The 13,992-nt window shown below is 37.5% G+C and overlaps 1 protein-coding gene across 1 annotated transcript in view; it reads right to left on the bottom strand.

The window, feature by feature from the left end:
* MDN1 (MDN1, midasin homolog (yeast)) overlaps positions 1 to 13,992 on the bottom strand; it is a 103,542-nt gene that overhangs the window by 20,207 nt on the left and 69,343 nt on the right. The window contains exons 65-79 of the mRNA XM_009583221.1: positions 13,314 to 13,475; positions 12,210 to 12,483; positions 10,978 to 11,213; positions 10,219 to 10,314; positions 9,886 to 9,980; positions 9,088 to 9,212; positions 7,785 to 7,931; positions 7,399 to 7,508; positions 6,953 to 7,026; positions 6,568 to 6,763; positions 4,871 to 5,030; positions 4,555 to 4,701; positions 2,665 to 2,791; positions 1,650 to 1,755; positions 430 to 545 (exon numbers count right to left, since the gene is read on the bottom strand). Of these exons, the coding sequence (XP_009581516.1) occupies positions 430 to 545; positions 1,650 to 1,755; positions 2,665 to 2,791; positions 4,555 to 4,701; positions 4,871 to 5,030; positions 6,568 to 6,763; positions 6,953 to 7,026; positions 7,399 to 7,508; positions 7,785 to 7,931; positions 9,088 to 9,212; positions 9,886 to 9,980; positions 10,219 to 10,314; positions 10,978 to 11,213; positions 12,210 to 12,483; positions 13,314 to 13,475 (2,171 nt within the window). The remainder of the gene's footprint in view (positions 1 to 429; positions 546 to 1,649; positions 1,756 to 2,664; positions 2,792 to 4,554; positions 4,702 to 4,870; positions 5,031 to 6,567; positions 6,764 to 6,952; positions 7,027 to 7,398; positions 7,509 to 7,784; positions 7,932 to 9,087; positions 9,213 to 9,885; positions 9,981 to 10,218; positions 10,315 to 10,977; positions 11,214 to 12,209; positions 12,484 to 13,313; positions 13,476 to 13,992) is intronic.

The following is a 13,992-nucleotide window of genomic DNA, read 5'->3' as shown; positions in this document are numbered from 1 at the left end:
AAGTGCCATCCAGATCATTTATGTGCTCCAGATCAAACCAACAACTTGAACATAGCCAAAATTAACTTAGGCCAATACCAAATGAGAGAGATTTAACAATATATAGATTTAATGGTTTAACTGCGTAATTAACTACAGTAATTATTTCATGGTCTTCATGTATACCTAACTTGTTTTCCCAAATTATTTTGATTCAAAAATATTGGCTGCAATGACAGGATAAACAATATCTCACTCCTTTTTTTTTTTTGCCTATCCCAAACCCCCTTTTAAAATCTTTTCTATCTAGGCTTAATTGAGGGGAGGAGAGAAATGGGGAAGTAGGGAGAAGAATTTTATTTTCTTCTACCTTATTTTCCATCTTTCTGAACTGAATTGCTTACTGTCAAACTCCTTGCCAACATTTAAATGTTGGAAAATGCAAAATACCTTAGTAAGATCCACTGTTCTGTCAATGCAGTAAGAGATCGTCTCTGTCTAACAAGCATCTGCATGAGGTGTGCAGTGAACCCTTTGCACCGTTCAATGCTACCTAGTCCGATATCCTAAAGAAAACAGATACAGAAAAAGTGGGAGGGAACAGTTAGATGAATAAGCAGACAACAACATTCTCTGTGCCTCCATTTGATTTCACTGAGCACACTGAAAGGTTATGGTTTAATTGGACAAGTCTTAAAATGCAGACCAAATCATAGTTATCACAGCTTCCCCATCTTCATTTTTCTGCATCTTCCATATATCCTGCATACAAATTTGATTTTTAAGTAGCTTCTGCAACAACAGTCACATCAAATTGCATTCCACTGCAGCAATTCTTATCAGGAATTTAGTTCCAATGGTAGAGCTACTTTACATAAATGATGATTAAAATCTAAAGAGATACCAGCCTAAGTTTTTACATTCATGAACATTGCTAAAACCACTTCCAAAATTCATTTTACCAGATTTACTGACAATTACTTTCACGCCTTTCATTAGAAGGGATCCCATTTTAAAGCTTAAAATAAATGTTCACAACACAGAGCAAAACTGATCACAGCTACGTTCCATTATTTATGGCCATTATCAGCTATGATGTTTGACAAGATCATGTTTTAAAACAAGGGGTGAAGCATAGGGAGAGGAGGAGCATCTGGAAGAGATCCCTTTTTCCTGGAATACTGGAGAAGTGGTACTGATTTGGCAGAGCTCATTTGTTCCTCCTACTGATTTTAGACCAATTTTTAAGCAAGGAAATATATCAGCACTTTTTGTGTTAGACACAGGCTCCAGTTACGCCCAGTTATAAATCTCAACTGATTTTTTTCATGAGCACCAACTAATCCTTGTTTTCCTAACAAGTTTTGATTCAGCATTTCGGGAGTTTCCTTCATGCACAAAAAGTAGCAATTTGGGATCTGTTGGGATGAAATATACTGTACATTGAACAGATCATTAACTTAGTTCACTAAACGGATACTGTTCATCATAAAACAACAGACTTTTAAAATGCTGCATTTAATGATGGGTCCCAAAATATCATATTTTATATCACATTACAGAACATAGCATTATCGCACATCACCTTTTTACTGCTAGAAAATTTCAGTCCAAACTGGTAAAATAAAGTTAACAGAAGTAGGATTTTATTTTTACTTCGGTGTTTTTACCTTGGCAGGTGCTAACAATGCTGTCTGAAGTCTACAGTGGCGTGCGAGTGACCGATAGAAGTACTTCTGGCATCCATCCCAAGCGGAAGAAATCTCTGTCAGCAACCTGACAGAGCACAAAAGAAAGGTATATAATTTCAGTACCTAAGCACACTGGAACCACCAGGTCAGCTCTTCAACCTAACAAATTTGGTTACAATTTGTTATTTTGCAAATGCATCTTGTAATTCTTCATTTTCTCCACAAGTGTTCTAGTCTTAAGAAAGCATTTAATTTTTAAAATAAACTCTAAGGAAACCCTAAGCAATAGCAGCAAAATCTCTACCTTTGAATATCATTTAACAATTAGATAGTGATGTGGTTTTTTTCTTCCCCCCATGCAGCTAAATCCAGCTTTATAGGGAAGCCTTTATTTTGGCTTTGATGAAAGATACGATAAACTAAATCCTTACATCTGAGGAGGACAATAACCAGCATGTCTCAATGACAAAAATCACTTGCTGCCAGACAAACAACAGAAACATCTGAAAGAACACTTTTCCTCTAGGTAAGTTTTTCCAGAAATGCCCACTTTGAAGTCTATGTATTTTCTCACAAAATATCCCATTATTCAATGAAAACAATTAAGTAAACCCTGTAAATTACAACTCATCTTTAATAAAAGCATTAGCAGTCTACATTCTAATATGATGCTACCAAAGCATCCCAGGCAAAGCTGGACAGTGGAGGGCTAACTGAAATCTAGTTCACAGAAACAATGAAACTGAGGGTAGAGTTGTCAAAAGTGCAAATTAAAAAAAAAAAAAAAACAAAACAAAAAACCCTCGCTCAGTTGTATGTGCCAGTACAGTATGTACAGGATTTTCAAACTGAGAAGTAATGGGAGGAAGTGAAGGGAATATGTAAAATCCTAAAGGAATTACAGTCCAGAAATTCCAGTCTAAATCCACATGCAGTAAATTCTATATATTATAGCTGCAGTCATACAATCTAAGGGTTAGAAATATGTACATACGTGGCATCCAGTTCATGTGTACAATTTACTACACCTAATGCACTACGCAAGTCCAGTGGACGTAGGTAGAGTATTTCATGATAGTCTTTTGAACGGGACCAAGACAGACCTTTCCGGTATGACAAACCTGGAATGACATTTGAACACACATCCTTTTATGCCCTCATTCTTTTATATTAAAAATGTCACTCATACAGTTGGTGTTAAGACATAAAATCTTCAGATGTAGTTTTTTTTCCTGACGCTGTCTGATTTTGACAAGTCTTTAAACATGCTGCAAGTTTTGTAATATAAGAACACATGGTAGCTTAGCTATATTCAGCTGAACATAACTGAAGAACACAGCTGAAGTAAGACAAACATAGACCTGTGTGTATAAAGGAGGTTGGTAGTGGTGGCCAAGAGAAAAAACAAAAAGCCTTGAAACTATAAGGCAGGCTCCAGCCTGAGAAAGTTACAGCTATTTTTAAAACTGGATTAAACATGCTTATTTCTCTCAAGCCAATTAAAACACTCCTTTCAAAGTATCCTAAAGGTAAGCAGAGCCTGTAAGAAATACTCATTAGCTATTTAGGTTATGTTGCCATTTTTCCAAACAAAATGGAGAACAAGTCTTAAGAGAAACATTTTTCCCTGCTTCTGGTCCTTTCAGAAAGCTGAGCTAGGGATCATCACCTCATTTTTAAGACATGAAAAGGCTGATGAATGAGGAAGATAAAGGTGTCACCTGAAATCAAAGACAGAGCCCAGTAAAGAATTCAAATCCCATGTGTTAACTAAATCATCACAGTATGTCATTCCTCCAGTACAAACTTCACAGGGCAGCAATGGCAGATATTCCTTTGGCATCAGTGTGTGCAAAAAATGCCAAACACAGGAAAAGTGTATGTGCTAGAAACCTCCCACTTAGATTCACCTGTGTTTGCAATCATCTAAATACAAAAGAACCTTAATCTTCTAGGAACTATTTATTCAGTACACACATCAATTCATTTAAGTAGCATAAACTACAAACACTCAAAACTACAACTGAAGCCTCCTCCCACCTCCCAGAAAGCATTTAGGATGTTTTTGTTTTCATTTATTTTCCAAGTGTTGTGACACTTTGACTTAGTTTGTTATCAAAATCATGCCTTCCTGGAATCCTTCGTGTTTCCAAGCTTCCTTCTGCAACCATGAGGAACAGAAATTTTTTTTTTGCTTATTTCTGCCTATGACTTAGCAGAACGCTGTCAGACAACTGTTTATTTAACAAGACTGCTTATTTCTGCTGTTTTCTAAACTGCTCAGTGACTAAGAATAGTTGATGAATAATTCAACGTAACACCAAAAGAAAAGGCAACAATTAATAATTTGGGTAGGTCTTTTACCTTAAGACTAGCAAGGGGAGCAATGGAGACTAGGCTGCTGAACAGGGTGCCTCCAAGGATTCCCATCAACAGACCCATTCAGCCTCCATGGCTCAACCACACCTCTGCCAATCTGATCTCTGCCAGTCTGTTAATCAAGAGATGGCCTCTCATTCTAATGAGCTAACTTAATTTCAGTTCTAGATCAGAGAATGGATACAAGATAGTGAGCTTCCCTCTTGTTTCTAAAAGCTGGGCAGTGACTTCTGACTGGAGATAAAGTAGATTTCTGCTTCAGAAAAGCTACTGTTGTACATCTAACAGAATGTAAGAAGAATAGAAGGTATTTGAGAAGGCTAACTCACCAGGCCTCATAGTCAACAGACAAAGAGAAAGAGAGACTTAAATGCTTCTATGTATTAGTGGCTCAATGACTTCAGGAACATAGTATTATGGGTGGGTTTAGATGTATTGGCAAAAACAGTAAAATGGTTAAGAACTTCATACTTTTAAACCAAGCACATTTTTAGTCAAAGCTCACCTGTTTTAGCAAGGCTTTTAAAGAGATCTGACAAAGCCCGTTGTTTTTGCATCTGAATATGCTTTGCCTCCGATTTCTGCTTCTCCTTATCTGCTGTCTGATCAAATGTTAAATTTTGCAGTTCAACCACAGAAACAATGATACCACCTGTATAGAAGACAGCAGGGAAAGGTAAGAGATGTGAAAATTTAACATACACAAAGCAGCCACAGGAAGATAGTCTGGGAAGGGAAATATATCTCTACACTTTTTCCTGATTTATTCCATTTATGTTACAGAGGTCAATTACGGTATGGAAATCACAAGAATACTTAACCTGTGAACTCGTCAAGATTTTCCACCAGACTTAAGAATGAATTATTTTCTGTAACTGTTGTACACATTTTCTTCATTTTTTTAGTAAGCTTAGGCAGACGATACTGAAGAGATTCTGTATGAAATGTAATGCCATCCTGACATTCTTCTGGGAGTGCCCTCTGAGAAAAAATGAAAGAAACAGTCCAAAATTCTTCTGGGAGTGCCCTCTGAGAAAAAAAATGAAAGAAACAGTCCAATTATACACCCATACGCAAAGCTGTCCTATTTGACCATTAAGAGTAAATCACTGCAAAAACAAGGGCTAAATTCTGCATTCATCTGAAACCCACATAATCCTTTGAACAGTTCAGCACCAACACTTGAGGAAAATCACAATATATGCATGTCAGGCATACATTAGTTTTGAAAACAGCCAAACAAATGGAAGATGCTATGATCCTACTCTCTTAGGTGTTTGTCATGTCCTCTTTCATAGAGGTTATCACTGCTTCAGGACAGCTTCCTCAGCCTTCCAAGCTCAAAGGCACACATAAACCTAAATCACTAACGCCCTCAGGTCGTTAGATAAGAATGCCATCACTTACTTTCCACTAAACACAAATTTAATTGCACTGCTAAACAACAACAAAAACAGTACACAAATAGAAGTTATTAAATAACAGAAGTAATGCTCCAGCACGTCCAAAGCTAATCCCTAGGGTTTGTTCAATTTAAGTTTGCATGCGTCTTGTTTAAGGAATGAAGACAATGTGAAACTGCAACAAATGAAACCAACCACCCTGTTAACTATGGGTAACAGGCTTGCAAGCAAACAAACAAACAAACCACCAACCAACAAACCAAACCCACAACCAAACATACTAGATTTGCAACAGATTTGTGCCTCCTCACTCTACCCTCCTGACTGTCACAGGGCAAAGCAAGATCAGCCACCCTCCTGGTCTGAAGAAACAGAACAAAGCCTTGGAAACTGAGAGTAACTGAGCATTTCCCACTCACCCCCAAATTCTGAGGAAATACGATTGTCTCCTTACATCTTACTATTAAAAACTAATGGATGTGAATAGGAATCTATTTCAGGAAAAAAATTAGTTGACTTCCTTTTGAGCTGGTCAACTTAGAGGCACACTAAACTGTGGCACTGGGGAGTAGGATTTACCACATATCAGCTAGTCCAAGGCAAATGTTTGCAGTACATGAGCTGTCAGCCAGTGTAGTGCATTCCCCTATCAGGATTCAAGCTCAAACTAATTTTATATTTAATCAGAGCTTACATACGCACAAATCCTACAGCCTCATGATCATTTGTCTGGGTCCTTGTTTAGGAAAAAAAAAAAAAAGAGTAATAAGAGTTTCAACTCCCAGTCCATATTACTGCCCTAGTAGGGAGGTAACAAATTGCTGCAGGCAATATGCAAGCAACTTGGAGATGAAATGTGTAACTGCTATCATCTCTACATTAGAGCATAGATATTGTGCCAAATCAATACAGAACATGTTTGTCTTTCCATGCTGCATTCCCACCTATCTACAGTGTTTTATAACACTGAACACAAGTAAGATCAAAAAGTTGATGATATATTCAACAGATTTGACACTTATATAAGATTTTTCTGCATAAATCAGTGAAAAGCAACATATAGATGAGAATAGAGAAAATATCCTTCCCACACTTTGAATAAAGAATACAGTCACCTTGGCAACATCTGTTCTAGCAGACAGAATTTTTCTTAATGTGTTGTTTAGCCTCTGAACTTTGGTCTCTTGGTTCTCAGATTCTTCCTGCTTTTGCAAGCAGTCCAGCTGCTCTTCCTTACCAATTTCCACCAAGGCAGGCCGACATGGCTCATCCAGAACAACTTCAAACTTCTTCATGAATTTAAAGAGGGTCCTAATTACCAAAGGAAAGCAGAAATGTTACTAGCTTTTATAATCCTGGAAATCTCTCAGCTGCTGGAAATAAATGTTTCCACTGTGTTATGAGCCGAAGAAACATTCTTGCATTCAAATTTAACATCACAGAGAAATCATCTAAAAGGAAGGTTCTAAATACGGAACTTAATTCCAAGCTCTGAGTTACCTGCGTATTTTTTCAACTGATTGTTTTATAGCCCAGAAGCTGACATCATTCCACTTCGAAATTTTCACAAATTCCTATTAGGAAAATAAATAATCAATGGGATTACTTATATAAATTCAATGAAGTATTTACATACAAAAGATGATCTTTAAAGCCGATCAGCTATGGTGATCTGGCGGTCTTAAAATGCAAGACATTTTAGTAAGTGAGCAAATTATTGCATAGGCATCTTATTCTATTAATATATATGTTTACGCTAAAGCTGCTGTGTAGCCAAATGTTTGAAATCCAGAGGGGCTTCACTACTGGGTAGAAACCTCCACGGCTAAATGAGACTGACCAAACAGTAAAGACTTCAACCAATATTATATACAAATTCAAATAATATCTGCTCCACTGTTCCTTTGATTAGATCAGTATATTGTCTAAGCAAAGCTTCCTTTTACCTTAAGTTCCTTTTCTATAGGTTGACGAAGTTCAGTGATTCTGGCCTCAACACACTCTGAAAACTGCTTATAATAATTGTATAGATTCCACAGGATGCTGCACAGAATGTCTAGAAGGGACAGACAATAACAAGCTTCTTTTAAAACAGGATATTCTTCAGTATGCATCTTCAGAAATGCATCCCGGGTTTTTTTGTTATCATGAGCAAACAACAAAAGCAACACCAAAAGATGGGGTAAACTGACCAACAGTATTTTTCATGAAAATGGTAAAAACAGCAGCATAGGCTTGTGTTGTATTTATGAGCTTAGTGATCTGTTTGGAAAGTCTTGAATGGCTGATGGTCAGATTGTTGTAAAGAAGACTCAACACATGTAATGCTTACCCTTTTCTGCTACTTGAGGCATCAGCAAGACATGGCAGTGGAAAGCCAGTAGTGCTTGAAGTCGTGCATGAAACTCTCCCAGCGTGGATCCTTCAATGAAAGCTTGTAGTGTACTGACCAGCGTTTTCAGATCCATTTGCTCAGTTTCTGAACATTGCACCAGAAATTTAGGAGAGGGGGAAAAAACAAACAAACAAACAAACCTCTACCTGAAAATTGTTGTCTGCTCTTTGTAAACTTCCAACTAAATATCAGGTCTCTGTTAGAAAAGGGGCTTGGGGGGGAAAGAATTCTAATTTAATAATAAGTGAAACCAGCAAAAACACACTAGAAGAAAGGAGAGTGGACAAGAGAGGCAGCAGTAAGATAGTGACTGAGGAGGCCAGCTATGTGTCCAATTTCAGAGTGCATCAAGTATTTAAAGAATACTTGCTATTCTCTGTGAATGAATGGCTTTTTCAGTTATGATGAGCCATACTACAAACTAGTCACTGCCAGTTCCTTAAGTCCTCAAATCATGAGGACAGAAATAGTTCTTAGAAGAATCTGGTAGAGAACTGTATTCTCTATTTTCAATGGAAGCAGACATTTCCAATGGAAGAAGACATGCTGTCCACTTGGAGATGTAAAAAAACCCAAGGATCTGAAGCTCATCAAGTAAGTGCATTAATTAGTCATGAGATTGGAAGAACCCTACCTCATGACAGTGGGTGCTACTTTCATCTTTACAATTTCAGTAAATTTTGGGGAGGCAAGGGACCGAGAGTTATATTCTTTCCCCTATTTTACATAACATGAACACCTGCAGACAGATTTGCTAAGAAGAGTATGTACCAAAACATACTCACTGTAAGAATTCTTTAGGCTTTATACAGAATGTTAAAAGCAGTTCAGCTGGGATATGAATTATGCTTTGTGCAGTTAAAAAAATGAGCTGTCTCAGATGGAGGTCTGCAGATGGAGGCCTCCTACCCTCCAAATCTGTTTGAAATGTTTATACGTGCATGACATACAGTTACCACAGTTCTCCTTTCTTTTAGATGCTTTTTATAGACATCTTTTTTTCTTTACACCACCTACAATGTTGGCCCTATGAGAGAGACAGGTGATTCCAGAAATAAATACCAAGTGAAATTCACTCTATATGGAAGACCCTATACAGTCATGGAATTTATTGTAGGGCAAAGGGGACAAGAACTACACCTGAAAGTGCATTGTCAAACTCTGGCATTTAGGACCTTAACAATGCATCCTTAGTAATTGCTGGAACTGCATCACACATTCACATAAGGACAGCACTTACCTTCTGTGTTTGCCTCTCTCTGCTCTTGAACATACTTCTCAATCATCTGATAGATTGAGAACCAGTGCTTTGTGGATTTCTCTACATGCTGCTTCATAATATTGTCCAAACTTACTGACCAGCAACTGGAAACAATAAGGAAGGGGAGAGAAGAAAAAAATAAAGCAAAAATATTGTGGGTAGTTTGGGCTCCAAAACAACACAAACTTTATTCTCTGTTTCTACTAAACTAAAGGAAAATTTTACAGGATGGAGTAATCTGCACATATGCTTAATATACACAATCAGCTCTTGAGGATTACTGCTTTGCCACTATTATTAAATATGAGAGAAGAAATGCAGGAACTAGGGACAATAAAACAAAACCAGTCAGAGCCAGGTTCAAAAGTTTCTTTTCACAAAACTTGAGGTAGACTTGTGGAATTCCTAATCATGGCATAGTGTGGATATAAAAATTTTACATGGTCTTAACAGGAGACTGGACAATAATTTTAAGGAAAATTTAATGGGGGGTTGTTAAACAGACAAAACACTGCAGGCTCAGTAAACCCTAGGAAGAAAACACAAGAACACTGGGGAAATATTAGGATGAAGTACTGCAGTTATCTGTCCTGCTTGTACTCCTCCTGAGGCATATACATAGTGTCAACCCCCCTCACATTGTTACTAGGACAGACACACACACACACACAGAAGCACGCTCCATGATTAAGGCAATTCTGCATTGCAATGTGTCTCCATACAGAGACAGAAGCTTACAGTATCTAAGAAAAAGCAGTAGGGAAGGACAATTCTTACTTCAGCTCCAATCTACGCCACTGAATAATCAGTTGTGTGACCAAATCAAGATGCTTTCGCAAGGACAAAGCTCGACTAGCATTTTCCTCCCAGTCCTGAGGGAAAAAAAAAAAAAATTTCCCCTTTATACAAAGCCAGAAATTAGTCTTTGCATGGCAAGACTCATGCAGTACTCTGGATTACGTTGCTACTCCTTAAACTTACAGCATGGAGCAAGTTCATTTCCCCAAATCCTGGCAAGCAGACAACTTTCAGGTTTTTTTTATCATGGTACCAATACAAATAAGGAAACATAGAAGAGAAAATAAGAGTTTCCTTTAACTCTTTTCTTACCTGTGCTTTTGCAAGAAGAATTTCCAAGCCATTCAGGAACTTTGAGAGAGGACAAGAGAGCGGAAAACTCCGGATTCTGTCCATCACAACTAACAGCTGCAGAATAAAAACAAGCATTCAACCTATAGTAACTGATCTTCAAGAGAAGCAGACATGAAGTTAAGCTAATTCATATTAGCATAACCCTCCTCTGCAAGAGATAAGAACTTTTTTTTTTTTTTTTAAATTTTAAACTGCTTCCTTGTTTTAGCATAAGCTCACTAGTAGGTCAGTGAAGGCCAGTGCACTCGGCCAAAGGAGCACAAATGACCTAATGCAAAGAGTTCCAATAGATTCTGAGTTTCTGCATTACTCTAAGAAATATAACCTGAAGGCCACGCAGGCCCCATAAGTGGGACCAAAGATATCCATTTTAAAGCACTATGAAAGAAAGCATTTTGGGAAAAAACAGGAGCCCGAACAGCAAAAGATCTCAAGAATCTTTGCGGTACGGCAGTTGAAGATTGTTTAAAGCTGTAAGATCAGAGTAGGCAGTGAATACTACTTAATATTTCATAACTAAAATAGAACAGCGAATTATACCTAGTATCTCTCAAGAAGAAACAGGTATGATTTTAAAACATCTGCATAGGTAATACAGACAACATCTAGGCAAGTGTATGCGTGCACATGTCTATGAATATCTATACATATGTTTACACACAAATGCAATTCTAAAATGCTCCAGTTTTCCCCAAACATTTGTTGGTGTGTCTTTACCTGCACAAGTACTGGATGCTCCGGCCAGTCCTGCAGTAACCCATTTACTTCTTTAGCAAAATTATCAAGTACAGGTTGGCACTGTCGGACTTGCTGAATATTAGGATGTTGGTAAAAGTCATACGGGCCATCTTGCTGCAGCACAAGATCTGAAGTTAATTCTTCAAAAAAGGTATTGTGAAGAAGAGTGCTAACTAGAAGTTGGCTTCCAAAAAGACTATCATTCATTTCGGCACCTAGGAAGCAAAAAAAGGAAGACATCACACATGCTATTAATTCTTTTTTCAGTTGAATAGAAAAAGGTTTTTTTTCCTGCATCCCAAGCCTTAGCATGTTATGTATTACAAGGATGTAAGAATATGCCACACATAAGCAATGAGATAGGAGTATGGAAGAACAGAGACATACTTATAGTTTACATCCTCTATTTTATCAAATTTTCGTATAAAAGTAAAATCAGCATCCTAAAGGTGGGCTGTGATCCTGTCAGAAGACCACAGTTCCTCTGTGCATAAATTCACATTAAGGAGATATTTACTACAAAATTACTAACAAGGCTCTGTGAAAAAATAATCCGACACACAAAAAAATCAGATATATTACACCTCAGGTATGAACACAAAAGTAAGTTACTGTAGAAACAGCATTATCTGCTGCTTCTTAACTGCACACATATACACTTATTAGATCAGAACTGAAGCATACATCTGCTTTGAGAGGTGATGACCCTGAGGTCTCGCACATTGTTACAATGATTTACGCATCAAGTGTGCCAAAATTCAGGGTAAAAAACCAAACCAAACCAAAAACCCAAACCAACCCAAAAGACACAACTTCTTTTTTTTTTTAAAATTACAGAAGGTCCATTTGAACCAATTCTTTTATGAACTTAATTGCAAATTTTAATTCTGGGAAATTTCTGCAAGTGCATTGTCTTCCACAGATGCAAGTGATCCAAATTTCACTTAGTAGAGTAGTTTCAGTTCATTCTTAAACTGTGTTGGTCTTATATATTAACAAATGGGATAAAAAAAAAATTCCATAAAAAAATTAAAATCAAAGCATTCCACCAAGACAAGTCTGAACATGGGGCAAATTCTTTGGAAAAAGAAAATTTATATTCGTGCATTTTCCCCACAATAGGTCTGCTTCTGGACCTGCAACACGATTAATTTGAAACAAATCATTATAAAGCTAAACCTGCGCATCTGAAATATTGCTAGCAATCTTACCAATTAAAGGATAGAATTGTGACACCAGGCATGCACCAGTCTGATAGCAGGAAATAAATGTATTGAAATAATGTTTGGCTTGATGAGAAGGCAGACACCGTTGATACCACAGGGATCGAGCAAAGTTTAAGCACAACTGTTGATGAACCATCATTACTGTTTGCATAGAGCTCTTGGACAAAAAGGCTCTATCAACTTCCAGCTGGTCTTCCAATGGATCTTCAGTTTCCATTTTTTCTTCTAGGCTTGCCTGAGCTGTGATATCTTCAAAGTCCTGCAAATTACATGATAATCAAAAGCCAATTATAATTTCTTCCTTTAACGCCTCCCCTCCCCACCACCCTTTTTGCACATTTTGGCATTGTGACAATGTGCTAATGACTTGGAGCTGGCACTGTATAGATACACTGTCTACCTCACAGCTCAGATGTCAGCCTGAAACAGAACACAGGTGAACAGAACAATTAAGGGGCATAACGACAGCAGGCAAGAGTGCAGTACAGTGAGCCCTGAGCTGCTGCCAACTACACCTCTTTCAGAAAAAGCAGCAACAGCCTTATGTGCTGATAACCTCAACGCTGTTTGGTCGCTTGAAGATCTGAACTATTACACCCCACAACACACTGACACACATAACTGTCTCATGGATTTCTATACTGCACAACATTGCTCAGTGAAGACACACTTCAAAAATCATTCAGTAATGCAGGCCAGTTAAATTTGAAAAAATCTCACAGCTTTATTTATCAAGGAGGTTAGCCCTCTTCAGAGGTAATTAGACCTCAGCAGACCTTACTTGCTAAATGAATCAAACTCCAGAAATTTACAACAAATAACTAATGATATTGTCATTCAGTAACTTGGGATTATTCAAGCTGAACCACAGTACAGTTCAAGTCCAGAAGTTAATTCCAAAAATCTTCTACAAGCAGAAGGGAAAATAAACTAAAAGCACAGTACTTAACACCTTTCTATCAAAATCTACCACACATTTTTCTTTTGGCTGAAGGAAAAACTGCTTCATTCCTCATCTCATTTTACTTGTAGCATGCCTTTTCAGGAGCTACTTCAGATGTGATTTTTGTGTTTCATTACAGTTGCTACCTTTTCGTGAAAGGGAAATCTCCTCCTAAATTCTTCTTCTTCCTCCTCTTCCTCACTCCGTCCTTTCCCATGACTTTTACTTCTGTATCTGTACAGACTGCGTTCCATTGCCTCCCGCTCTTGGGCACGGCGTTCCTGTTCATCCCATTCATTTATAATTGCCTATGGAAACACAAAGCAGCATGCTTTTACACAAGTTAATGTTCAAAATCACCTCATATTTCATCAAAGGGACAGCATCTATCTTGTTTGGCTCTCTCCTCCTCTACAGTCTACAACAGTATAAATCAAAGCCATCTAACCTGAAGGAAGATTTGTAAATTGCCCTCTCAACAAACCAATGAGGAAAAAGCACAGAAAACAGTATGCAATGGAGTGCTTGGCCAAGTTCTAGTGTCTTTTCTTAACCATTTTATAAAGAAACTCTCTACAAAGTTTGGGTTTGGGTTTTTTGTGTGTTTGTGTGGTTTGGGGTTTTGTTGCTTTTTTTTAATAAATAAAATCTTTGGTAACCATTACAGGCTATGATTTTATGTCTTGATAAATCCCAACAAGTTAATCCAATATTTTAGATTATGTTAAAATTATCTTTTATCAATTCAAGGGGGGCGGGGGGGAAGTTTTAAGAACATTATACTGACAATTATCAAGGTAGAATCACAGAATATCTTGGGTTGGG

Source organism: Fulmarus glacialis, unplaced genomic scaffold (assembly GCF_000690835.1).
Source record: "Fulmarus glacialis isolate BGI_N327 unplaced genomic scaffold, ASM69083v1 scaffold7818, whole genome shotgun sequence".
Taxonomy (NCBI): Eukaryota; Metazoa; Chordata; class Aves; order Procellariiformes; family Procellariidae; genus Fulmarus; species Fulmarus glacialis.
The sequence above is the reverse complement of the archived record's forward strand: the minus strand, read 5'-3'. Positions and strand labels throughout refer to the sequence as shown.